Genomic DNA, 27897 nt, shown 5'->3' on the forward strand with positions numbered 1-27897 from the left:
CTGGAACACGCTCTTCTTTTAGATATGTCCTACCCAGTTTGCTAAATTACATAAAAAAAAAAAAAAAAAAAAAAAAAAAAAAAAAAAAAAAAAGAAGAAGAAGAAGAAAGAAAAGAAAAGAAAAGAAAAGAAAAGAAAAAACAATCTTTGTCGAATGTACTTTGACACGGTCATCTCGGCTCCCGGGCTGCTGACTGGGCTCCCGCATGCCCCGCAGGCTGTCGCGGAGTGGGGACTGTGCGGAGCGGGAGGGATGGACGGAGCGACGGAGGGCACCGGGGTCGCTGTCCGCCAGGGCGCGCTGGAGGGCGGCGCGGCAGCCGCCGGGCCGCGGCTGCCGGGGGAGAAAGCCCGGTGTCGGGAGGGACGGTGGGCGCCGGTTCCCGCAGTGGCGAACCTGGAGCGCGATCTCCCGTCTTCCCTCCATCCCTCTGCTCCGGGTCGGCCGGTGCCCGCCGGTCAAGTGGGAGAGGAGCGAGGAGGCCGGGGTGGGCGGCTGACCCCCCAGCAAGCGGCTCTCCGCCCGCCGTTCTCCTCCCTTTCTAGAACGGCGTCTGGGGGGCTGGGGCACCCCGCGGACGGGAAGAGTATGGAAATTTACCGGGGCTGTCCGCAGGGGCTGTCCCAGCGAGGGAGACGAAGCGAGCGGGCTCGGCGGGAGGCGGAGGGAGGGAGGGACGAACGGAGGGAGGGGCGGGGAGCGGCGGAGCATCGTCTGGCGGGGAAAAGCGAGGGACCAAATGACTGTGAGGAAGGGCGGCAGCCGCCAGCGCCGAGAGAGGAGCCAGCCGCGGCGCAGCAGCAGCAGCCCCGGCAGGAGACCCGACGCCGGCGGGGCCCGGCTCCCCCCCTGGGCCCGGCGGGGCGGCGATGGCGGCGGGCGCCGGGCGGCGGGCGGGCCGCCGGGCGTAGGGCGGGGGCGGCGGCGGGGCTGAGGCGGGCCCCCCGCCCGCCCCCGGGGCACCGCATGGCGCGGGCCTGATGCCGGAGCGCGGCCCGGCGGCTCGGCGGCGCTGCGGGAGGAGGAGGAGGAGGATGGCGGGGCTGGCCTGGAAGTGGCCGCGCACCCGCCTGCCCGTGGGGGCCAGCGCCCTGGGCGTCTTCATCCTCTGCTGGCTCTACGTCTTCCCCGTCTACCGGCTGCCCGACGAGAAGGAGATCGTGCAGGGGGTGCTGCTGCAGCAGGGCAAGGCGTGGAGGAGGAACCAGACTGCGGTCGCCCTGTTCAGGTAGCGCCGTGCACGGCCCAAGGGCAGCCGGGGACGGGCAGCCGGGCGGCGGGAGCCCAGCCGTGCGCTCTCCCTGCCCCGACAAGCCCCAAACTTTATTTTTTCTTACCCGACCCTTTGTTTTTTCCCAGCGAGACAGGGGCAGGCGGGGCCCCTCTCGCCCAGCAAAACTTTTTGGGTGTCTCTACGCTGCGGCGAGGAGAAGGGGCTCGGCGCGGGGAATGGAGGCTTGTATTTCCCTCGCGTGGGAAATAAGCCCATCTTGGATGCCTTTCCTAGTAGCTTTCTGGTGCTTGCAGCCTTGGCAGCACAATAAGATGCTTCTCGCCTCCTGGGCAGGAGCCGCACCGGCAGCCGCTCTGGCTGCTGACAAAGCAAGGGGCTGGGTGCCCCCCTTCGCGTCTCGGGTGTGCCTGCTGCCGGAGAGCTGAGCTCGGGGGGGGTCTCCCTGGGGTCTGTAAAGGAAGGTTTGTTCCTTCGTGTCAGCATCCTCGCTCCAAGGAACACTTGGGATGCAGCACGCTGGTCCTTAAGTCTCTGCGGTTTATTACGGAAACCACGTGAAAAGGCACCTCTTGTTTTATTTTATTTTTACGTGGCTGGGAGATGGCGATGTTCCTCGGAGCCCTTTTTACCTTCCCCAGCTGCACCGGAGGGGAGGAGTGTTGCAGTCAGGGTGCTACATTTTAGCGGTGGAGAATCAGGTCCCTGCAGCAGGGAGGATTTTTTGAATGACCCTGCTGGCTTAAAAGCATGAGCAGTGGAGTTTGCATCCCGCTCGTAAATTTCTCGCATGTCTCTGACTCTTCCAGTCAATTGGAAGAGAGGGTGATTTCCTTCCCTTTCCTGGAGGGAAGCTGTTGTGGGTTTTTTTGTTTGTTTGTTTTTTTCCCCTAGCCTCTAAGTAGCAAATGAAAGAGCAGAATGAGTGGTAATCAAAGCTGCTTGCAAAAAGGTTCCCTTTCTTTAGTAAATGCTAGAATGAATCAGATCGGAATTCCAAGACACTTATTTTCATTTTTTCCCCTAAAAGTGGCATATAGGTTTATTTGATGTTCTTCAATATTATTTGAATGCAACTCAACTTGCATTTGTTGTGACCTGGAGCTTGCATGGGATCCCTTAATATCTTCTTTGCTGGGATAACAGGAACTTCACAGTTCTTCAAAAGCATATTCTTCCTTTAGCCCCTGAAGCTTGCAGGCAATACAAGCAATGAGAGGTGATAAGCAGGTGTGTGCTAATATCATCTCTTTGGGTAGGCCTGGAAGAAGCCCTCCCTTTAACAGAGATCTAGCAACAAGGTGCAGGTTTAGGATCCTTTTCCTAACACTAGAAACTAGGCTGATCTCAGATGCTAATTCGTTTAATCCTATTGTGCCACAAATTCCCATTTTTAGGGCCAGATGAATCCAGATTTTTTAAAAAAATTACCCTGATAGGTGATGTGCAAAAGAGTTTGAGGTACTAATTTTTTCATTTTTGTAACCCAATTGTTGTTTGAAGATTGATAATGCTGCTGCAGCTTCAATTTAAAAAATGTTTTTTAGACCACTTCCACCACATGGTTGAGTAACAAAAACTCTGCGTTTCTTGTCAGCTATTCCACTTGCCCATATGTTTTTCTACTCCCTAAGCATAGTGATTATCTCAGAGATGCTATTGAAGAGAGTCTCTTGCAGTAAAAGGAGCTATTGTTTCTTGTCTGTCTCCTGATGAGTTGGTGCAGCATTAAACACAAAGAGCTTTAAATCACTCTGCTTTAAAAAAAAAAAAGAAAGTTTTTCAGAGGAAATGTATACTAGAGATATGTAGTGAGTATGCCATAATATTCAAATAATTGTGATGCACAACTCAATTTTTTTCTGTGTAAATTTGCTTTTCTTAGTGTTGGTAGGAGGTTATGAAATTGCAGTCTGTGTCAGGGAAGCTGCTCTATGTTGTGAGGCAATTAACAGACACAATGTCCCGCTCTTTGCCATGGTCCTCCTGTCTCTGTGCAAGAGCACTGTAAAAGCTCCAAGGTTCATTTTCTGATGAGCTGTTTGTGAATGAGTCTCAAGTGTAATTAGGAGGGAGGTATAGAGCTCCACAGAAATCCTGCAAGCAAACTTTGAAGTAGTATGGCTTTGCATAATAGCCTAATATTAAGTGGTTTGAAAATACAATACTTATATAGAATTATTTAAGAATGACATTAATTGCCATTCTTCTGCTACATTCTCGTTACCAAACAATTTTGGTTTTACTAATTTTTGAAGAATAAATTTGAATTTATCTGTGATAAAAATCAATACAAGAAATTGCAAACTTTCACATTACTCCTTTGTGTAAAACGGTGGCATTTGTGATACTTGAATAGCCAGTTTCTTGGTACACAGAGAAAACATCTGATGGCTTTCTATCTTTCTCATATAAACTCACTGGAATCCTATTGCTGAAGTAGATTATTTTCCCTGAGTAATTAACTTGACCAAAGAACACTTTTGAAACCTCAGAAGTGCTATTTCCCCTTTGCCTTCTCTACCTGGATCAGAGACAACTCCAGCAAGTAACCTAGCAGGGTCAGCAAAAATGTCTGGGGTAAATTGGATTGAACACTGGCAGCCAAGTGCCAGTAACTCCTCAGTCTCCACTGCTTTTTCCTTCTGGCCTCTGGGCAGTCAGAAACCTCCTGTGAAGGTCTGAGCCACGTAAATTCTTGCTCATGCAAGGATCCAGACTGTCCTGCTGCTTGTGGGATGGTTTACATGACACGTCTGAGTATAGATTTGCAGAGTGGGTTTTCAAATACAGATACCATGGATTGCTGCTCTTGGGGTGTGTGTTGGCTTGATGCAGTTGTGAGTAAGGAGAGTTTGTGGGAGTGACAAAATGAGCAGGATTAAGCCTTTGACTCTGGTGTGAGTCTGTTTACTGCATGCTCTCATCTCTGACTCTGCATACGTGGCTTCTGAGAGTAATCCTGGCATGATCAATGTGCCAAGTCCCGCTGCCAGCAGTGCAGTGGGTGTCTCTGCAAGGGCTGCCTGGGTTCTTAGATGGAAGGGCAGATCCTAAAAGAGATGTTAGTTCAAATCTTTTCCTCAGTGGAATGTAGCTTCCTTTAAAGTCCTTGAATTCTGGGCATTTGGAGTTGAGCACAACTTACTAGCAAGTAGTTCCTATTAGCATCCTTTAAATTTTAAGCACTAGTGGCTGAGGGTAGTCAAAATATCTGCCTTGGAAACGTCTCCTCTCTGACAAATGCTGGATAAGAATCTGTCAGTCAGATGGTAAACTGCTTGATCTTGAACTACAAAGTGGTCAGAATAGGAACTAAACCATCATTAGGGCCACTAATGGCTAACTTGTCTAATTTACCTACAATATAATGGCTTGTCATCCTCTGAGGTGGTTGATGTTATTGCACCCTAATTGTTTTTACAGAGTGCTTATTTTAAATTTTTTTTAAGAGCTTAGTCCTGCTTAAATTATTTAGCCAAAAATATTGTTAATTGCTGTTTGTTATTAGTGAAGTAAATGACATACAATAACACCTTTAGGAAGATCTTGTTTTAAAATGATTGCAGTTGATTAAAGGCAGAGCTGGATCTTTTAATCTGCCTTACAAGCTCCATGCAACCACAAATACCAAGCACTCTATGTTTATCTGTCACATCTGGTTTATTGGTTGCCCAGGGTGGGTCTCCTCTGGGTCATGAGTGCTCTTGGGGGAGACTTTTGATTGCCAGGACCCCCACTGAAAGGGTTTGATGGTGATTAGTGACTTAGAGGGAGAAATGGGACAGTCTGCTCTGCAAGGCAACAGAAAAGCTACCTTTGAGATTCAGATTATGATCTTGCTTCTGTTGCTGGCATTTTTGTGTATTGCTGAAAGGTCCCACAGGGTTTATTCTGGGGGTGGTTTGGTTGAGCTGGTGGCAGATATATTCCTGTGAACTCAGTGTCTGTGACCTGCCTCCTGTCTAATGCATCTGCTGCAACTGGGCTGCCCTGTGCTGTCCTCTCTGTCCCTAAAACCAAACTGGCCACACACCTTGGCAGGTGGCCTCTTTGCTCCTTTTTTTGGTCACCTTTGGACTCTTGTCCCTTTCCCAGGGAGAGAGAGGAGGAGCTCCCAGCCTGAAATCAAATTGCAAGGTCAGAGTCTGAGCTGGACAGAATATTCAGATATGATGGACTCTGATGCTTGCAGTGTGGATGTGAGCAGACTGTGTGAAGCATCTTCTACTCTTAGCTTTCACATGCTAACACTGCAAAAATAATTCTCTGCCACTGCTACATGCCCTGCCAGAGGGGGTCTTCTCACTGTAACCTTCTCTGCCAGCTGCTCTCTGCCAGCTGTTAGTGTCTGTACCTAGAGTGCAATCACATCAGGCGCCAGAGAACATCCCCTTCTGCAGATCATCATTTTTCATTCTAGATTGTATTAACACACAGCTAGAATTCCAGGTCACTTCCCTGCTTGGTTAAGAAAAATGCTATTGCCGGGTCAGTGTTTCTTTAGTTAGGATGCCTTTTTCCCTTCTCTTTTGATGTGAGCATTGCAAATTACAGGAGTGTTGTAATCCTTACCGGGATATTCCAAGTCAAACCCAAAATGAAACTTTATATTTCTCAAGACAGATGAGACTTCTGCTCTATTTAAACAGCTTTATCAGTTACTGAATTATTCCCAATTCTTTCACTGAGACACATGAAAAGTAGAGTTAGGATTAGAGCAGGGAGATCCTGGATGAGATTAGTTTTACCTCTGTGGCCCACGAAGCCCTCCCCTGAAATCATCTGTGCTTGAATGTTGTGTTTTGGCAGTGATCAAATCCAGTTCATTTTGCTGTCCTGCACAGGTGTCGCTACTGCCTGCCTGTGTTTTTAACTCAGTTGTTAACATTTTGAATGACTTCTTTTAGACTGTATTTGCTGCATTGGTGATAATTTTATTATTCGGAGGCTGTGATGAAGCAAGCGAGCTGGAGAGAGATCTGGCTCCATATCTTCAAGGTCTTTGGATACCTAAATTGCATGAAAACAATGAGAATTAGTTATCTGAGTTAGCTCATGGCATCTTTGCATATCAAGGCAGTGGTGGTAAGATAGGAAATTACTTAAATTCCTGAGTTCTAGCTTCAAGGTGCCCTCCTTCCTTGCCTCTAAGTAGCATTTTCTTACAGACTTTGATTCTGCCTTCTTCAGGAAACAGTCAGGATCTCTGTTCCTAGTATCTGCTCTTGCAAAGTTTTGAATTGCTCCTTAACTTTGAATTTTTAAAAACTCCAGGTCTGCCAGCATTTATGGGAGGGTGTAGCCAACTCCCCGAGGCTCTTTTCCAGTTAGCTGGGAGCATCCTGAAGGCCCAGAGCCAGCCAGTGGGGAACAGGAGGAACAGAGCCTTTACTGGAATTTAGGTTACCCAGCTAGGGCCCCGAAAGTCTGGTATGTACATACACAGATACTGCTGGATGTGTGTGTTTTCACATCTGTAATTTCCCTTTTTTAGCTTTATAGTGGATGAAACAGGGTTTGAATCAGCCACACAATATAGTAGGAACCAGTGATTTATTCTTCTGCTTGTAATTTTCATCTTCAGAACAGCCCACAGTGTTGCTGCCATTTGATGTGGGTTCAATGACATATGTCAAAAGACCTATTTTTGAGGCTAATTCCACCTAGGAAAATGCGTGGAAAATGAATTGTCTTTCCCTGTTCAGAATTTATACTTCCACAGTGAGGATGGACCTCATTAACTGTAGTCTACTGTTCTAGTTTTCTAAGCACCAAAAAAAACCCTTAATTTTAAAACTGTGTATATATTAATTTTTTTATATGCTCTATATGGTTCGTGAAATGCAGGAAAATTGGTCCTAATATTGAATAATTTTAACATAGTTGCATGCAGTTATGTTTGTACAGAAGCACATTAATTCATATTATGTAGCATTTGCAAACCTCAGTGGAGATTCAGGTTTTTGTTGTGTCAAAATTTTTACATGTAGAAAACCAGAGGCAATTCTTCTCCCAGATCTTGGAATCTAAACTGGTTAGATAAACAGAGGGGGAGGTGGGACATGACACTCATAAGTTTCTTAACCCTAGTGAAGTCTTTGTCTGTAAAGTATTTATTACAGAAACTCTGAACTTCATGAAGAAGCTCTTCCTGTTGCCTTGACCTTAGTGGCATTCCAGATTTTTAACAAGGTGAATTATACTGTGGAGAACAACATCCTGGCTTTAACCAGGATTCTGGAGGTCACTTTCCCACTGCTCCATTCAGGAAGTAGGTGAAGGCTTTGAAATTAGAATGCTATAGTTCATTTTCTGGCCATCAGAGTGATGGTTTTTATTGTATGAAATCAACAGCTTGAATTATTTTGATTTCTGCTGTTCCATCTGTCTGGAAAATGCCCTTCTGAATTTCTCAATGTAGAGATTCTCTTTTCTAGTGTAAATGTGGCTACAGTGAGGCTTTTAAAGCTGCTGGAAACAGCTGAATAGAAATGGTTAACTGTTTTGTCTTCCATTTTTGCTGTAAGCATAATTTATTTTCCTGAACAACCATTTTGCTTTTTTTTTTTTTTTTTAATCCCTGTCCATCTCTTCTTCAGCCTATTCCCATACATAAGATGCTTAATGTGCTCCCCAGCTTTCAGGGGACCCCCAGGCTCTTTGAATGGCTCCTTTTATGATCATCCAACCAGCATCCATAGCAGTGACACAAAGAACTTGTGTGAAATTATTTACTCCTTTATCTCCCTCCCCTACTGAGTTGCCAGTCACCTTCTTCAGAGCCCTGCTGCTCCCACTGATGCTCAGCACATCTGTCATTTTCCATCCTTGAGGTGCCAATTGTTGGCTATCAGGCTTCCCAGGTAAACCACAGACTTTACCCTAATGTAATAGCAAGATAAAAATTTCTACTTATCAGGCCTCCTTTGCTGGGTGGATGCACAGCCAGCTTTAATTTAAAGGCTGTTATATAGCTCTCCTATATATTAAGAAGTGCTAGTAAAACAGATCAGCTATTTTGCTTGCTTTCCTGTGGGAAAACTTGCTCTGGCTATTTCTGTGATGCCTGGAGTGTAATAGAGGAGTAATGGCTTTGGATTTCCTGTCAAAGACGAAAAAAAAAATTTCTTTTTTTTGTTTGTTTTTTCCCCCGCCAAAAAAGATGTTAATGTTTTTCTATATACTCTGTTTTGGCCAAATGTCAGCTCTGGGAATGCTAATTTGTCTTCTTCAGTGTTTGGAGTTTCCCTCATAAATGATGTTCCACCTCACACTGTTGGTCTCACAGTCTGGTGTGTCCCAGTGCAGGACAATGAAGTACCTACTGCTACAGGTAGTACTCACAAGTGCCACAAGAGTTGAGAACCAGCCTCAAAATCACTCAAATATGCATTGAGGGGATGCTGAGTCCAAGGCTCCCCAGTGCCTACATCTTTTGGTGAAAATTGGTAAGACTGAGGCCTAATGGCAACTGGAATGAAGATTCAAGTTACTCAGATATGTTTGAATATTTGACTGTCAGGAGAGACTTGATTCTGGCTCCCCAGGTACCTTTATATGGTAAAGGAAACAGAGTTATAAAGGGAGTTAAGGAAAAGGTGTCTCCAATAGGTGGTTATCTCTTGCAACTGAACATGGTAGAGGGCCTGGAACTATATGATTAAGGTCCCTTCCAACTCAAACCATTCTATGATTCTACAGTTCTAACTTCAGGTCTAGGGCATCACTGAAGTCAGTAGGGAGTCCTGGGAATATTTACAAGTCAGTAGAGAAATTATCATTTATGCCATAATCTTGCAGAGACATTCTGTGCTCTGAAGGATTTTCAGTCCAAGAATGTGTGTAGTGAGATTTAGCCCACCTATGCAGATTAGGAATTTTGATCAATTGAGTGGGTTTTCCCTCTGTTAGTACAGTTTTTAATGGGAGGAACTGTCTGGGGTATTTGCTAGTGACAGGCTGCCTGAATGTTTGCTGGAAGAATGATCCAAATATTTGTGCTGAGGATTTTGCGGGTACTGATCTTTCTTTCTAGTGTTACCTGGAAGTAAATGTAAAGTTTACACTTTTGTGTAAATTTTCATCTTCTTTCCTTTGCTTCTTCCACTACAGCTTCAATCTATTTAAGAGGGAATAGAATCTTTCTTCTGTTTAGAATATTCACTTGAGAAATGAATCCCTGTTCCTGGATAGTAACTTGCAACTTTACTTTTTTTTTTACATGAGTTGCAATGTTAGCAATGCTTGCACGGTCTTCTTCTTTTTCTAAATGTTGATGAACTTTTTAATTACTGATGGGTAAGTACTTCCATTACATATCACACTCCTACCTTTGTCACGAGCCCTCACCAGTATTTAAATGATGGTATGTTGCCATTTGTAATAGATTGCATGCTCTATCTGCCTTAGTTTTTAGAAGCATGCATGTGGAATCAGACATGTGCCTGAAACACAGAGGAGCACAGAAAAGGACTAACCAGAGGGTAATAAGGGTAATAAAGAAGCCAAAGAACAAATCTTTAGCTACTGATGAAATTCAGATTCTCTACATTTGACCCCACTTCTTTCTTTGGACTACGTGAGTGTTTGGTTTATCTGTTGCCCTTCTTTAGCCCGTCTTCAGTGTTCCCTCCTCTCTCTTCTTATCTTCTATCAAAGTCCCATCTGGGGAGAAAAAGGGGTAACTATGGTAGAGCTTGTGTGCTCTCTGCTGCCATTGCCCTGCTCAGCTGCCTGGTATATGCATTCCCCTCCCCCTCCTAGCTCTGTCTTGAGTGTTTGGTCTCTGTCATGGCTCACTCACTGAGTAGCACTCTGGGTCAGCACCACATCCCCCCAGCTTCATGCCATCACCTTGCATTTGCTGGCATCCCCCCAGCAACTGTGTTCCCTCATGTGGGGCATCGCGTGGTGGGCCCCACAGCACTGTCCTGTGGTCAAGACCCACTCATCCCACAGCGAAGGTGTCTTTTGGTCCCCCACATGCTGGCCTTGTAGCATCACCTCCGTGCCATCCTCAGGTGCACCTGAGGACTTGTACTGCTGTTGTAGGAGTTGGAGTGTAAAGTGGTATTGGGTGAGTAGCTTGGAGCAAAGTGAGATCTGCTTGTGTGGAATGGGTGGAAATTAGGACCTGAAGAAAGGCAAGGAGGCAAATAAAAGTAAGGAGGTATCAGGCTACTTCAGGACCTGAAGAAAGGCAAGGAGGCAAATAAAAGAAGGGAGGTAGCAGGCTACTTGGGGAGTTGAGCATGAGTAGGCTACTCTTTCTTGCAGCATCTTTTCAGTTGGTCTTTATGTACTCTCATGGTGAACTTCACTTGTGTGAATTGACTTAGTGTGCTCAGTCTCCAGGTCACGTGAAAGCTTGGTGAAAGCAAGAAAGCTGAGAACACTGAGAAAGGTGGGAGCTGCAAGACCTGTAGGCCCTGGCACTAGGCTGCAGCAGTGGGTACTGCAATAGCTGGAAGTGTAATGTTTACATTGTGATCTTGCTTGTTTATGGGTGATTTCCCTGTCCGTCCAGTCAGGCAACATCAGGTTCTTGTCTGAGCAAGGTTCGGGCTCCTGAATTGTGCCATTTTACTGCTTAGTGGCAATGTAAAAGGCATGAGAATAAATCCATATAGGCATGGCCACAGTATGAGACAGAAAGGAAATGCAATATTCATGAGGCAATAGCGGAGGAGTGCTGCTGGATCAGATGAGAATGAGAACAATGGGGAAAAAAAGTCTCTTACTACTGTGGCTTGCAGATTGTAGCCGTGCTTGCCCAACCTGGTGCAGGGCTCCTTGGCTTTCCTGGCCTTCCTCAGATTGCTGTTCCAGGAGACCAAATAGTGACAGAGCAGCTTGTGCAATTGCTAACTCTTGGAAAGAAATGAACAGGGAGCAGACCCGCAGGGCTGTGAAGTGGGGAAAGTGGTGGGTTTGTTTCTTCCCACAGCCTTTAAGCATAGGAAGGGGTACGAGCAGTGCAGTGAGGTCGGTGAGGTGGAGCAGTCCTGAAGCACAGAGGATGCTTCTGCCTCATGTTATGTAGGACTCTTTGGGATGCACACTGCTGCCTGACTTGGGTTAAGACTTTCCCAATATTTGCTGCAAGTGGAGAGTCTGGGACAGTGTGTCTGTGTGTATTTGATGGGTATGATGAGGACAGCAGTTTCTGGAGTATGTGCGTGAGCTATGAAGGTGCTTGGAGTTCATGCTAATGCTTGCATAAGCCTGAGGGGGCAAATACAGAGTTACTGAGCTTGCATCAGTGGAAAGCTGTTTGTTTCTTTGTGGTACAGATTTTTCTGCGGAGCAAGTAGATTTCCAGAAAAGTCAGAAGAAAATTTTAAAACCCAGGTGAACAGATAAGGAGAATCTCAATGAAACTAAGTCATGTCTTGGGCAGGGAAAAGGGGAAAAATGCTTTTCTAGCAAGAAGGGAAAAAAACCTACACAGAAGGATCTGTGAGGCGCATGGAAAGATCATAGACCATGCTGGAGCAGTTGATTGCAACCTGGGTCGAATCATATCAATCATATATCGTATCATATATCATAGAGTGGTTTGGGTTGGAAGGGACATTAAAGATGATCTAGTTACACATCCCCTGCTTGGGCAGGGACACCTCCCACTAGACCAGGTTACTCAAAGCCCCATCTAACCTGTCCTTGAACACTTCCAGGGAAGAGGCAGCCACATCTTCACTGGGTAACCTGTTCCAATGTCTCACTACTCTCATAGTAAAGAATCTCTTGCTAATGTCTCTTGCTACCCTCTTCCAATTTAATGCTATTAGCCCTCATGACTACATGCCCTTGAAGGAGTCCCTCCCCAGCTTTCCTGTTAGACCCCCAACAGGTACTGGAAGGGTCTCCCAGAAGGAGGTCTGGGAAGGTCTGGAAGGTCTCCCCAGAGCTTTTTCTTTTCTAGGCTGAACAACCTTGAGTGAAAAATACATTTGAAAGGAATACATGTTGGTTTTAATTTTACTTGCTTTTTACCTGACCTCTGTAATTGTTATGATATTAATTAATAAATACAGATGGGTTGAGAAGCTTAAGTCTGTCTACATATGTCTGTCCTGCACTCCGGAAGAGTTATCTTTACAGATAGCTCACCTCTAAGTTCTCAGAAAGTTCATACTTTTGCCAAACCTGTTCCTTGGTTACATGGAGAGGAATTTAAAACTTATTCTTGTGAAAGTCTTAATTCCAGAAATATTAGGAGACTTTTTCTAAGGACCATGACCCAAACAGGTTTTAGGCTCTGATGCTCTGAGGCTCAGCGATTCTGGAAATGTTCACCTGTGAAATTTCACCTGGCTTAGGGATGGTTATTTCCTCTCCCAGAGCAAAGCAGGAACAGAAGCTGAACTCTATGCTTGTGATTAGGGGTAATTAATATGCCTTGGGGGGTGCTACAAAATCTTCTATTGCCCACCCTGTGACAGTTGTCCCAGCTCCTGAAATCAAGTGAATATGTGATAGTCTTGATTTCATGGAATAAAAATGGGGAAGGAATTTTTTAGTCCTTATAGATTAAAGTGAAGGGCTTGAGAATATGAATGGTGGCTTGTGCCCCAAAAGGCAAAACAAAAATCTTTTGTGGGTTGTTGTTTTCAGAAGTCTATTTTCTGTGCCTTAATCATAATTTTGGGGCCTGACTCATGATTTTTAAATGTTAGGGATTGCTATAGTGAGGATTACCCATCAGCCTATAATTAGGTGCATTTTTTTTTTTTAAACTAAGGAAACTGCAACAGTGAAGGGAATGGGAGAAACAAAACCAATCTGGGCATTCCTTTATAGGTCATACTATTAATTGAACATTTTGTCTTGGCATCCAGCAAGCATCTAGTGCAAACACACTTGCTGAGCCTTATGGACAAATGCTGAACATCTGCAGGATTTAGTATTCCCAGTTGCATGAAGCAGTAAAAATGCATGAGATATTTATTTTTTTTATACCACTTCAGTCTTCAGTCATTGGCTTTAGATGTTTAAGCATATCCAGAAGGGAATGGCAGAGCTGGAAGTTGAGCTAGCTGATCCAAAAATGGTAACAACAAAAAAGTAAACCTATCATTAGAGAAATCGTGTGTTTTGATAGTTCTGTTTAGACAACAGAACAAGTGAAAACACTTATCCAGTGTAGTTCAGTACATGCTAATGGGTCCAGCATGTGACAACATGTTTATTTTTGCCTTAGGTCTTTGATGACTGAAAATAGTGCTTTCTCTCATTTTGTTTTAAAAAATCTGTTCTGTGCTTGGCTTGTCAAAGAGGCCATTGCAAGCGAAAGTCTCCTACTAAGAGGGTTGAGTTTGTTGTTCTTCCCCACCTAATCAGAAAAATGTATTGGCTGGCTTGAGTAGTTACACTGTCAGTGGGTTTTATAAGTTTAGTACAAAATCTGCTTTCTTTTCTGCTGTGAAACAGCAGATCTACATCGTGGAGAAAAGCAAAGTTACCTCTGGGGCTATGGGGGAAATGGGCTGGTGGGAGTTCTAGCAGGGTGCAGTTTCTTCTCTGCAGAGAGCACTTGTGCTTGCACTTGAAATCACAGCCCAGCCTAGGTGAATGGGAGCTTGATCAGGACTGGAGAGCTTAGTTAAGTTGTTTCCCAAATTTGACTTGATCATCTGCTTTTGAGTGGTGTCTTGTGTGGCTGTGCAGTCTGTCCTGTGAGACTCTTACTCCTTTCCATTTAAGATCTATAACTTATTTTGCCACAGAGAAATTAAAAAGAAATTGTAGAAGTCCTGAGAAGGAAGTAGTTTCCACTCATGAAATGCCCTCAGTCTACAGGTATTTTTAAAACAGCTTGGTAACTGCTAAGAACAGATTATTTTTCAAAGAGTTTAATGAATAAATACCTAGCCTTTGTCATTTCATTATCATCTCTTTTGGGTCTAAAGTAAATGGATTGAATGTATCAGGGAGGAAAATCTCCCAAAACACTTGCTCTGGGCTAGGCATTGAGCACATGAAATAGGATTAAAAAATATTTTTAAGCAAGCTTTCAGGCAATATTTGTATCTTAAGATATGTAGTTGAAGGACTAAGTAGAGTGAGTAATGTATTTAATGAATTTTTACTGAATTTTTTTACTTTTTTTAAATTTCTTGCATCGATTGCTTGAAGGGTTGTTTATGATTTTGTTTGCTCTGTTTATCAGCATCTTTTAAATATTGTTACTGTAAAAAAACACTTCAAAAAGTTGATTCACGTGGAAAGTACTTTGGCTTCTCTGGGCTTGTCCTTCACCTGAGGAAATTATGTCTCCCTCCCAAAAGAGTACTAATGAACATTTCTTTCTTTATCAAATTTTGTATGACACTGAGTGTCTCAATAGCAGACCTGCTCTGGTCCACACATCCACTTGTTTTAAACTGAAGCGGTTTGTGAAGATTGTCCTCAAAGTTATCCTCTACAACCAGCTTTGCTGTAATGTTCTCTCTGCTTACCAGAACCTCCCGAACACTGGTCTCTGTTGCTGTTTTAGCAGCTGGAGGGATCCCTTGCTGTCTTATGCTATAATATCTGGACCTTCTTAGTGTTAGAAAGGGAAATTATTACAAGTGTGCTGGTAGGGAGGTAACCCAAAGGTTTCTTACTTCCTTTCCCTGGTCAGGCCCTGTCATCCTTCCCTGCCTGGAGACCAGGTGGTGGCTGAGGGTGCTGCAGTTCCTCCCAAGAGCTTATTCACAGGTGACCTTGCAGGTGCCTCAGATGAGGAATAACTTGTGTGCCAAAGTGGTTTTGAAGTGGATTACCTTAATGCTTTTGGATCAACTTCAAAACTACCTCAGTTGTCACCAGCAGCTCTTCCTGCTTTGAAGAGTAAGTTGTTCTGTAAATAGCAGTGCTAATTAGGCTCCCTTTCTGCCCCAGTTCCCTCAACTCCTTTTGTCCCCTGTGAGATGAGGGTGGAGGGAGAGGCAGCTGGTGCTGAGGGAGCATCGGCTGTGCTCAGGCAGGGTGTGCAGCTCTGCTGGCACAGGGCTCCTGAATTTGGGTCTTCCTTCTACCCAACTTCCACAGGACTTGTGGGTTCTTAGTATTTGATGCTTTCCCTCTTCCCTGTTCAATTGTTGCTAACCAACAAATGCAGAAGTCTACAAGGTGGACAGGGTGAGTAGCTCAGTTAAACTTCATTTACCATGCCTGTTTAAAATACATCCTTTGCTATCTGCTACCCACAGAATTGCTTGCTCTCTGCCTGTCTCTCTGACATTCTCATTCTCTCTGGACCAGGCCAGCCTAGCCCCTACTCTCTCTGCATGCAGCCCAGTTTGGACCAAACCATCAACCAAAAGTGAGCCTTCAAGCCAGGAGCAGCCAAAATCACATATTCTCAAAGATAAGAGCGTGCTCTTTCCTGCCTGTGACAAAACACATACAATATTCCTTCTCCTCTCTCAGCGTTAGTCTTGTTGTTGTTGTTGGCTGTTCTCGAGGACAGGATGTCTTCATATATTCTTATTCTTACATAAAAACTGAATTTTTGGTAGGGAAACATGTCAGAACCCTCTTGTCAGATGACATGTAAGGAAAGAAATTATATGTGCTTGGAGTGGTGATGGTAAAATGAGGAGATGTGGAGGGGCACTGGGAAGTGAAAGATTGGTAGGGTTTAACACAATAGATGCAAGCAGTTTGCATCTTCAGCACGGGTGCTGAAGAGGGAAGAAATGTTAAAAGCAGAAAAAATAAAGAAATATTTATGTGGAGCAGTATAGCAGAGAAAGAAAGACTGTAGCTAGGAAATTTGAGAACAAATATGTGGACAAATCAGAAAGGGCTGCCAGTTTAAGAACAGCTCAGTTAGTTAGGCAAGATAACCCGAAGAGGTAACAATTCATTAAAACAGTATGGGTAAAATTATAATCTCAGTTATGAAGATCAAGTATCACATGGAAGCAGATCACTTGAGTAAATTGAAGGTCCAGTTTCAATGGCCTAATCGAGGTATAAGAGAGGCTATAAAACTGTAACGGGAGAGGGCATTTTCATGCCACAGGACAGGAGGAATGGGAATTATACTGCTCTAGAGATGACTGTTAAAATGGTGAAATTTGGAAGTAGAGTGATGAAATAAGTGGAGTACAGCCCACTCACTGCAGCTATCTCTGGTACCTGTCCTACTTAAGAGCTGTGGTAAGGAAAATGTCCATATGGTTAGCAATAAGACAGGAAAACAACATTTGTTGCTCTGTTTTTTTTTTCATTCTGTTGTTGCATGTTGCCAACTAGGCAATCCAAAGACTTGGCATCTGCTGAACTTTATGTTAACTGAGGTTTGGACTGTCCTCTGGGACACTAGCAGCTCATGCTTTGAAATGGTGAATTACAATGGAGTTAGGCTTTAAGAAAAAGGCATTCAGTGTTTGCTCTGGTTGCCACCCATAGCATTTCTGCTGAGCTGACTGCTCACTGTAGTAGGGTCATACAAATAGTTGGCATTGAATTGGTGATGGGATATTTAGAACCAGGGACTCAAAATCACAGAGTTGAGGTTATTCAGCTACTCCAGATTTCCTTGGCCACCTGCACTTGGCTAGTTTTTATTCCAAACTGGAACAACTCTGGGAAGGAAAGGGATTTGTGGTGGTAGGCATGGAGCTTCTACACTTCTGGCTCTCAAATGTCAAACTTCTCTCAATTGATCTCACAGGAGAGGAGGCAGAGTGGAAAGCAGTGATATTCTGTGTCTCAGGTGTTTTCTCTTTCTCTTCTCTGTCTTTCTTTTTTTTTTGCAACATTTAATCTTCCAGTGTCTGCCCTGAATATGCCTGCTTTCCCCTTTGGGGATCTGCAGGGCAGATTTGTGAGCAGTGTGTAGCATAAGTCAATTGACAACAGACTTTTATTACAGTGCATAAGAACACAGAAATGTCTTTAGTAGGACAGATTACTAGATGAGGTTCATTTAGTTTAGTTTCCAGTCTCTCTGTCAAAGGCTGGTGCCAAATGTTACCGAAAAAGTAATGCAACAGGTAGGGATAGGTAGTACAATCTCTCAAATAAATCAGTATCTCAGATTCTTATAGTTATGAGTTAGTCTTATTCAAAATTGATGTTAATTTTTTTTAATTGTTGTTAAGCATAACCAACTTTCATATTCTTGGTGCATACAGGAACAAATCCCTTCTTCACATTCATTATGCTTCTTTTAGGAAATGCAGGTGGTCTCAGAATGTTTAGTTCTTAAATATATATGTCTCATTCTTAGATTGCTGCTTAATCACTTGAAAATATATTTCCTCTTCAGCTGATAAGCTCCTTTTGTACTAATTTACTTATTTACCTTTATTTTTAGATTGTGGCATTATAGTAGAAAAAAAAAACTGTTATCATGCTGTTCAAAACTTTATGGTTCATCTTCAGCCCTGGAATAAACACTTTAATTACTGTGGAAATGGAATTATTGCTTTTTAAAATTGTTCAGTTATTACTTCTGAAATATGATTCTTCTTTCTGAATAATTACCTGATTGTATTTCTTGAGATGAGTAGCATATAACAACTGAAGGACATTCCTGTGATTAAATATAGCTCTACAGCATGTCATGTGTTCTGGAGCTGCAAGGTGAATTTTTAAGACAAGTTGGAGACCTAAGAAGCTCGCAGTCGGACTGCACAGTTGCTGAATTCTCTCAAATGCTGTTTGAATTTTCACCAGCTAGTTTCAGGCCTGGGAGCTCTGAGTGTAATGAAAGGCTCAGTCAAAAGTGTTCCTAGAAAGCAAATGTTGGGTTAACTTTTGTGCAGTATGCATCCTCTGGATGTGGATGTGAAAGTTTTCCCACACTGGTCACGACGACTGACATTTATCTTCCTGACAGGACACATTTCTCATGTTCTCTCAGTAGCAGGAAGATAAAGCACAAACCCAACAATCATATTGGAATCTATTGTTGGTTCATTATGGAATCAGTCCAGTGCTGCCCTGCCAAGCTGGGGAGAAAGGAACCAAAGAGTGTCCTGGGTGACCATGTCTTTGGGCCAGGAAACTGCCTCTGCTCCCTGTCTCTGCTATGGGACCCTTGTTTTTAAACATGGAATTTCTGCAGTGCTCAAATGACTATGAGCTACTTCCAGTCCAAACTGATAAGTTCAAGGTCAGTCAATAAATTATAGAATCTACTACTCTCCTTCCTCATTCCCCTCAGGATCTTGAGTGCCACTGTTTCATGGGTCAAAGTTTCTATTGATAATCACATCCCCAACCAGCGCTTCCTTGTTGGTGAAGAGTAGATCCATCATACCCGTATCAAAAATTATCTGTAACACACTCCAGAGAGCTCTGGGGTTGCTTGCATCACTCTCCATTCCTTTTCCTACAGATGTCAGGGAGATGTAAGTCTCCTAGTGAACTCAGAGTTTGTGACCCAGAGACTTATTCAAGTTGTTTAAAGGAGGTTTTTTTCACCAGCACTATGCTTCACTCTTCTGGAACTGACAACATAGACTCTTGGCTGAAAGTAAACTTGGGTTTCTGATTTCTTTGTAGGAGGGATGCAGAATTGCTAAAGATGATCTGCAGCTGGAGGTGAAGCAGTAGAATGTGAGTGGCAGAGTGGCAGAAGATGGATGGCAAACAAGACGACTCAGCCATAAAGTTGTCTTTACAAGACTGCTGTTTTGTAATAATTTGTTCCCCATGATGATTACTTAACCTGAGATGCAGGTTGAAGGCCTGAGCAGATCCACTGCACTTAAGCTTGCTGTCTGTTTGCTATGGAGAAGGGCCTTGGTGCTTGGAGCTCCAGCTGGGCAGAATTTGCCAATTCTTTAGGCGTGGTACAGGTCCTCTTCCTGTTCCTGGTCAGTGGGATACCTTGGACAAGCAAGCCCAAGGATCTTTGCATGTTTTATGTCTTGTTTGTAACCTCTGGTTTATAAATTCCCCTTTCAGCCCTTTTCAGAACATAGTGCCAGTGTTTTTTACTCTTTAGATTTCTTTGGATTGGGGGTAGTCCATGAAAACTAGAGCATGGCAGCTAATTAGCTGTAGGATTTCAACAGTCCTTCAAGCAAAAATAGTTCCCTGTGATATGTGTATGCTTCAGGTTTTGCTTTTATTTAGAATTTCATGATGTTGCACTGTATATGATTCTCACAGGTATTACAAGGTAGCATGTTTTGCATTGCTGTAAAACACCAGGTGGTTATCTAAACAGCAACAGGTCACCTCTTTACTACCTTACCTCTAATGAATCCTGTAACTGGGCTTTTGAGATTAAAGAAGTCTAAGAACAAGGGAAAACTCTCAACCAGTGGAGCAGAAAGAAGAGGGAAAGTAAAACCCCAGGCTTGAATTCTGGCAGGAAGATTTCCCATAGCTTTAGGGAAACTGTTTTGCAGCACTGGAACCCTCGGGTTTCCCTGACGCGCCTGTGCAGAGGAGGTGTGATTGCATAGATGGGGGCAAGTCCAGCAGATGGCAAAGGCAGGAGAGGTAGGTGGAAAATAAACATCTTGGCAAAGTTAGGTAGGAGTCATAGTGTGTAGTAATCTCTGCAGTTTTGCTTTTGACAGGCTTTCAGGAAGTCTCATTTCGCATTTAGTGTTGTCTTGTTAAAGGCCACCAGATTAGACAGAGGGCTGAAGTTAGATGTGTTGATTTTCTAGCCAGGATTTCAGACCTAAAAGAGCTTGGTACATAAATTGTGTTTATTCCCCAGGGAAGCTTTTTGATTACTCTGGGTAACAAGGGTTGTGCGTTCCTGACTTATTCCCAGCAGCACAGAGCATAGTGCAGCAAACCAGTGTAGAGTAACTCAAATGTGGTTCCTCTCTCCTCCTTACCTCTTCTTTCCACTGTCAAGCAACTGCCTGGTTTCTACCTCTGCTGCTTCTTCCAGGCCTGTTTAGGCAACCTGCCCACCTTCAAGCCCCCAAAGAGGAACTGCTAGATGTTGTGGTTTGTTGTGAAACTCTGTGTTTGCAGTGAGTGCTGCCAAATATCAGTTGTTTAACAGTAATGGCAAAACAGTGTGCATTGAGTTGGAAGCTGGAATGGTAAATAAGGGATAAACTTGGTGGCCAAAGCTGTTTAGATTATGCTAAGGACTGTTTTAGAGCCCTGACTGATGTGCCTGTGAAATTCTGGGAGCTTTGGAAATGTGAAGTTCAGAAACTGGGCTTTAAGCACCATGTCAGTATTTGTCCTGAAAGGCCAAGTTTATGTGCCCTCATTACACCAGCAAATTCTTTCTATCTGGTTGGGGGAAGCATTCAGGGGAATCCTGCCAGCTCCTCTTAGGGTCTGAAATAGCTCAGATGATAAACCTTTGCATGTCCTGTGGAAGCAGATATTGACTGAAATAAATGCAGAGCACGTGTGTAGAGGAAACATGGAGTGCTTAGGTCCTGGCTACTTGTGTCTGACCCAGGAACTTCTGGAATCAAAGTGCATAGTTCTGGTGAAGAACAATGAAGAACTAACTGGTGCTGTGATGAAGGGACTTTGCTAGGTTGCCAGTGAAGGAGTGGTGTGACTCAGAAATGAGGTGATGTGGGTGGAAAATGGGAAAATGTCAGACTCTTCCATCCCTCCTGTTAGGTACCAGTTAGGCTGCTTTGCAGTAGTGAGCACTGGAGTGGAGGTCCAAGCATGCTTTAAGTAATCACAAGAGATGTTTTTCATAGTTATCTGTAAGTTGACAGCACTGTTGAGAGCAAATGGCAAAAGTTTATTTCTGCATCTGCATTTTATCCTTTCTAATGAGGTGCTAGAGGGGAGTAAGGTATACAGCAGTTGTTTTTACTGAGATATGTTCAGAAAGAAGAAAACCCAGATTTTCCTGCCATTGTGTTCCTATTGCGTAGCCAAGGGGATAAGCAACAGATTTTTGGGGTATATAGTCAGCTATAGATGTAGCAGATCCTGTCTAAAAGTAAGGTTTCTTCACTAGCACTCCTACTATAGTTTCCTTCTGCTATAGGTAATAGGCAGGCAGAGGTATTTGCAGATATTGACAGCCCTCTTCTGCTTTAGATACCTGTGTTAGGGTAGGGTAATTGTCCTGACTTCTAGATTTCCTTCCTTGTCACATCTAGTCTGTGTAAAAGGCTAGATGACCAACATAAAATAGGTGCCTAACTGTGGTGGCTGGGCTTTGGTGGGGTGAGTATCTTAGGAAGAACACTGAGACTTGAAGCACACCCATAGACTGTTGCATGAGTGCAATATATTGCCTTATCCACTGAGAATTCCTCCATCACAGATCAATTAATACAACATGTAGTTGTCATTCAGCCCCTGCAAAAGAGAAAACCTGTGGTCCACAACAAGCTTAGCATTTGTTTTTGCTTTTGGTTTGTCATACCAGTGTCTCAATTCTGCACTATACCTGATGATCATCAATAAACTTGATTTTTTTTTTTTTTTTTTTTTTTGCTGAGCCTACAGGTCAGCAATCTGTGAAGACAGAGAGTGTATGTAGCCTTTTGTTCCTGGTATAGGTGTTTGGAGGTGACTACTAAAGCATCATGTCAGCTGAACTTCCCTGTAAGAGCAGATTCATTTCAATTCAGAGCTGATGAGTTTCACTTCATCTGTTTCACAGGCAATATCCAGAATTCAAATATGGTAGAGTTAAAGATGAGTGCAAGATGATTGCTGTTTAACTTTTTTTCTGTGGCATCACCAGAGGAAAAATTGACTTGAAAAGACTTGGAATTGGAACTTCAAATGTAAAGACATTCCAAATTGGATGTGTTTTTCCTTTGCTTTAATGCACTTACTGCACTTAGCAAAGTATTTGCATCAGTGAAACAGATGTTATAGCACCTAGTACTCAGACAAGATTTAAAACATGTTAACATAAGTGCTTTAAAAATGAAGCTTGTAACAGCAAACAGCAGAAATTCCAGTCCAAAGTATGTTTCAGGTAGATGGTTCTGTTTTAATCTGTGGTAATTTTACCATTCATTTTCATCTGTGAGAAGCCATATGTCAGCATGTAGAAGAATCACTGAACTCAGAGGAAAAAATGTGCTTGTTTCTTTTTTTTGTTGGTTTGTTTAGGTTTGTTTTTTTCCTGACCAGTTCACCTTCTGGAAGGTCGTGACTTTAACCAACTAAATTAGTAAAAAACTCCTTATGGATTTTCTGGGATCAGGGCATGGGGGCACTTTGGTGTGGAGTGTTCTGTAATACTTCCAGAGCTCTGTGAGGGCTGTATGAACAGGGCTTGAAGCCCACTAAGTGAGGCTGCTGGCATCCTTCTGTGAGATGCTGCAGACAGGCAGAAGACCTACAGTCTCCCCCTTGCAGCTCACATGAACGTGGTAGGTTTTCTAGTATCTGAAGCAGCAGGTCTGGACTTCTGGTCCAGTCTTCATCGACTGGACTTAAACTACCCAACACAGAGGTCTCCATCTATGGTAGTTTGTCTCTTTATGGTTATTAGAGAGGGAATAGCTTTAGTTTGAGATGGATCCCACCCTCCAAGACACTATCTTTGCAGTGAAAGAGTCAGAGTGACTTGGATAGAGGTGTTTACCTTTCAACTACTGCAAATGAAACAAAATGAACATTATGTCTTCCCTGGGATGGGCCCTCAAACACAGTTGTCATATTAAGGGACCAGTGGTGGTGGCATTAGCAAAGCAAAAGAGCAGTTTGGTGCAGTGCCAGTGAATTCCAGCATCATGTGAGGTTACTTCTCTTCAGCTGCTGGCTGCTGCCCAGAAACCGTCAGCTCAGGCTCAAATTCATCACTTCCCAAGGGAATGTGGCTGTTAGTTGCAGTTCCTGGGTGAGGTGAAGAGTCACAGCTCCTGTCCCTCCTGGATGTGGTTAGGGTTTCATTTGGAACAACAGGGATAAGTGGAGGCATTCTGCATTCCCATAGATTTCACTTCATGAGTACCAAAGCAGCACTAAGGTGCTGGTTTTGCTACTGCAAGTCACAGCTTGTGGTGGTTTTTCTTACATACAGCTTTTTATGCTTCTGGTAGGAGAGCCTTAGAAAAACATCATCTGACCAAATAGTAGAATTCAATTTCCATAATTCCTACATTGTAGTTTCTACGTTATAATTTATGTTTCAAAGCTTATAAGCAGGCTTTGTGTACTGCAGTTTGAAACGAGTTTGCATGAATCAAAATGTATTTTCGCTGAAAAGAGGGTAACAATTCTGTGTTTCAGTAGTTTTCCAAATCAAATCCGCTCAGTTTGTAAGTAAAAAAAACCAAACAACTTGTCAGGAGGGAAGGTAAACTTAAGACTTGTTCAGGTAGGTGTTTGTTGACTGAGAAATACCAAGGTTTCTTCTAGTTCTCCAGCATTGTTCAATAACTAAGATGGTGCCTACCAAATTTTGGCTTCATTTATATTTCTACAATCTCAGTGTTGCACAGTTCAGTTTTCCTTTGCACTTGCAATACTAATGAAGGTATGAAATAAATAGTTGGGATGCTATTAAAAGAATCATACCTGTTTACAGTGATAGAAAAGTATATCCTTTCAATTGTTTTCCTTAAAATGCAGGGTTTTGATCAGAGAAAGGATGCATAAACAACTAAAATAACTGCATATCTGAAATTTGAGTTTAAATTAAAAGGAGAACCTGATAGAGATTAAATAATCCAGAATAATATGAAGATTCAAAAACTGAGCTCAGCCACAATTCAGTGTTGAGAGAACAGAATTTGGGCAAGCTTGGGGAATTACAGGTGTGCCGTGCAACACTGTTGCTACTGCTTCTTCTAAAAATGGATGAAAGACTTAAGATCCTTGAAATCTTAAGCTCAAAGTATATCTCTTTTGTTTTGTTTGAGAGGAGAATGGAGGAAAAAAAAAATACTCAAAACATTTTTCATGATGCTTCGAACCTTTCTTGGAAAAAAAAAAATAAAAATCACTTGGACATTTCCAAAGAAATAAAAGATAAAAAAGAGTTTCACAAAATCAGTCCCAGCTTAGGCTGATACACTGAAATGGCTAACAGCTCACATTTTGCCTGCTGCAAGGCAACAGCTTTTGTTTGTACTGGACCAGCACAGCAAAGAGAGAGGAGCCCAACACAGAGGAGAGAAAAACAGTTTTAAAGGTCTGGAAAACAGAACTGCTAACTGTGTTATGTGGGTGGCACCAAATGTTTTGTTCATTGATTTTAGAACTGTGAACCCCTAAAGAGACAATGTTCTGAGGTCACGTAAGTTACTTTGTTTCCCTTTTTGGGTACCTCAGAAAGACTGGCAGAAAGTTCTAAAGGAAAAGATACTGATGAGGCAGAAAAGATGGAAGTACTTGATTATGTAATTTTCCCTTCTAACTTTTAGTTTGGAAATGTGGAGAAAAAATATCTAATGGTTTGTAGATAAAATTTCTTACTCACTTTAAAAAGTCATGCACAGCTGTACTGCTAGGCTAATGAGGGTTGTTTTCATAAACTGTCTTTATCCTGAGAAGTACCAATGGTCTGTAACCTTTTTTCTTTCATGTAGGTTGCAGCACCAGGCAGTTCAGTACATGATTTGCTTCTGACTGTGACCTTTTTATTGTCCTACTAACTTTCCTCTCTTGAGGCAGATGAGGGAAATATTACATGATCCTTGTGAAGTCCAGACACCAGGAACTGCTGCAAGGGGTTTGAAATAGGCTGAAAGTTTCATAACAAAGAAAGATATAATAATAAATGTGAAAAGAAAAACTGTCATGAGTTTAGTCTTCATAAAATCTTATCATATTATAGAAAGCTTGGCTGGGAAGCAAATCAGATTATCTCTCTGTTCTGCTCTGTGGTGTCCACTTTTTCATATTTCTTTTTCATTGCATTTAGACCTATTCCTCAAGCTTAGGTAACGTGATTTTCAGAAATGAACCTGTGCAGAGCACTGTATTCTTGATTTTGATCTTGTTTTTGGCAAAGGTCTTAATTTTAGTTAGAGCTTAAACTCGTGCTCCTTTCCCAAAAATAACCAATTAGGTATGCTTTTGTGAATATCAAGAGCATTAGCATTGGCACTTCTCTTATTATTTTGGTCCTTGTCCATGATGTTCTTCAGAGGGCCATTTTAAGATCATACTCCACATAGCTGTGCTGAGGGTAGTCTTAAATTTCACCTCATTTCATCAGGTGGGGTGGAGTCCACTGTAGAGCAGGGTGGTGCCAAGATACTTGACAAGGCTGAAGGTGATTTTGGTTTTTATGTGAAGGAGAAAGACCTGGCTCTGTCTTGTATGACTTGGATTTCAGTCACTTTGTCCCTTAGCATCTGGGGGCAGCAGAAAGGTGACAGCCTCCATCTCCCTAGTAAACTCATTGTGGCTACTCATGTTCTGCACACAGCTTTGGTATAGGGGCAACTCTTGAACCAAGAGTTTGATGTGTGGGATATCTGCCCTGATAAGAGAAGAACATTACATTCCCCTTTCAGTTCAGGCTAGCATGCCTTGTACCCCTTGAATAATAGGGTACATTATACACCATGAAAACCTCAAAGCCTCAGTGATTTCTTCAAGATAACCCCCAGTTACAAGTATTATTCTGAGCTCGTTGGGAAAGAGCAATTCATTGTGTGTCACCAAACCCAACTAAAGATGTTTTCAAAGAATATTCGGAAGCCAAGTGCCAACTGTAACTATGAGTTCATGTGGCCACACTGATTGCAAGTGAATAAGGGATTTTACTGTTACTGAATAGCTTCTGTAGAGCCATGAATTTCTCAGGTTTGGAGCAAAAATGTCCACAGGTTAGCCATTATGTGTCTATATGAGAGGACTCTTCTAGCTGTAAGCATTAGCTACTGCCTGCCATTGGAGATGGGATATAGGGCTAGATTTTTATTTTTATTTTATGTTCGTAGATGGTAATGATCATTGAGTGGATGACTTTAGGATGTGTACGTGTGTAAACTTGCTCAATTACTCCTTGATCCTCTGCATTTCTTTTAATCAGTGATCTGCATTCTGACGTTAAAATATTGCTGATACATTTTTCAGATGAGAAAAGAAGCAAGGCAGCAACTAATCCAGGGGACAGTCCCAGGAGACACAGTGTCCCAGATTTCTTGCTAAGCTTCCTAATTTTCAATAGAGAGATGTGTAAAATCTCACATTTAGCAAGCCAAAGTGCAGGTTGCAGTTACAGATGGATGCTGCCATCCTGGGAAGCATAGGCAGCAAAAATAGTGGTAAATGGTTAATCAGATAACTGCTTCTACCTTGGACGTGGAACACATGGGTAATAACCAAGAGGTCATTTTATCCCTGTAGTTGGCAGGGGGTGGCTACCCTAGAAATATTATTTCCAGGCTTGGATTATTTAGGGATGGATTTGGAAAAAAAGAGAAAATAACGGCAGGAATGATGCAAGGAGTAAAAATTTAAAAACTTTGTTCAGACCAAGAAATTCAGGGAACTCCAGCTTTTCTATAAATCTGAGGGGAGGCTGTAATTTGAGAAGCCAATTATCTCTTAAGGAAGCAGGGGAAAAAAAGTATCAGCCTAAACCTGAAGTGCCAAAAATTCAAATTCTAAACTGAAGATCTACTCCTCTGCAGGCTTTGGAGAGATAGGATATTCCTGCCCTGCAGATATCAAGAGATTTTCATCATTCTTTATATTAGGATATTAATTGCTGACCTTGCTGTGATACAGAATTTTTGCTCAATACATCCCTTCAACCACCTCATCAGCTCTCAAATTTCTATCCAAGCTGAGTAATAAGTATTCTGGGGAAATGACTGTGTAAGAGAATATGCAGTTTGGGAGAGGACACAAAAAGTAAAATAAAGATAGATAGATAGATAGATAGATAAGTACAGGGATCACTCAGGTTGGACTTCAGTTAGAAGGCAGGTTCTAATCACTGCTGTGAATGTAGCACAAGGGTATATAGTAAATGGAAAGAGATATCAAGTTTTTCTGTACTTAAGTTATGTAAATATGGTGTTTCAGGAGGCCTTCTCTTCATAAGATTTAATACTGAGATTTCATCTACCTTAGATTTTATTTTCAAAGGAACTTCTCTGATTTTTGTACTTTTTGGAGACCAGTTTTTTTTTCTCATTTAGAATGAATGGGTTGCAAATTATGGCATTTCTTTTGCTGAATCTTGGTTCTATTTCAATGCCACTCAAAAGTGAAGTTTAGGTTTAATTTTTTTACTGTCTGTTTCTAAGTTTTTACGAAATAAAATCAGGTTTGATGGCCCTTCTGTAAGTCAAAAAGAGTCACCGATGGTTCATCTGCTGGCTGGGGAAGATGAATGCCTTGCTTTGAAATATTTGAGAGTGGCAGGATCTCAGGTGTGAGGAGGAGGGGTGGTTATCAGAGAAGGAGATCTAAGGTGATAATTAATGCAGCTCTTTCTCTTTTGGTTGCCTTCACTAGGAAGCTGCTGGAAGAATGCTGTGACCCTGGGCAGCTCTTTGCTATGACAAAGCATAACTCCCCAATGGGAAAGAATCTCTGGTTTGATGGGGAATTTTTATATTCTGTCACTATCGACAATGCAACTTACTCTCTCTTCCCACAGGTAAGTAACCTCTGCTTTTTTACTTCTGTGTTCTGAAAATTATGTTTGTATGCATCTTAGTATTTCCCTGGCTGCTTTCCTGGTGTGCAGATGGATATACACAAGGGTTGAGATTGAGCCACCCATCTTGATTTGTAACATGCTATGTTCTGGCTATTTAAGATGGTGATT

At 42.7% G+C, this 27897-nt stretch overlaps 1 protein-coding gene across 1 annotated transcript in view; it reads left to right on the forward strand.

The window, feature by feature from the left end:
* Positions 1-728: 728 nt before the first annotated feature.
* ST8SIA1 (ST8 alpha-N-acetyl-neuraminide alpha-2,8-sialyltransferase 1) overlaps positions 729-27897 on the forward strand; it is a 117639-nt gene continuing 90470 nt past the window's right edge. Inside the window, exons 1-2 of the mRNA XM_071733124.1 lie at positions 729-1229; positions 27582-27726. Coding sequence (XP_071589225.1) covers positions 982-1229; positions 27582-27726 — 393 coding nt within the window. The 5' untranslated portion in view covers positions 729-981. The remainder of the gene's footprint in view (positions 1230-27581; positions 27727-27897) is intronic.

The sequence above is a fragment of the Heliangelus exortis genome, chromosome 1 (assembly GCF_036169615.1).
Source record: "Heliangelus exortis chromosome 1, bHelExo1.hap1, whole genome shotgun sequence".
NCBI lineage: Eukaryota > Metazoa > Chordata > Aves > Apodiformes > Trochilidae > Heliangelus > Heliangelus exortis.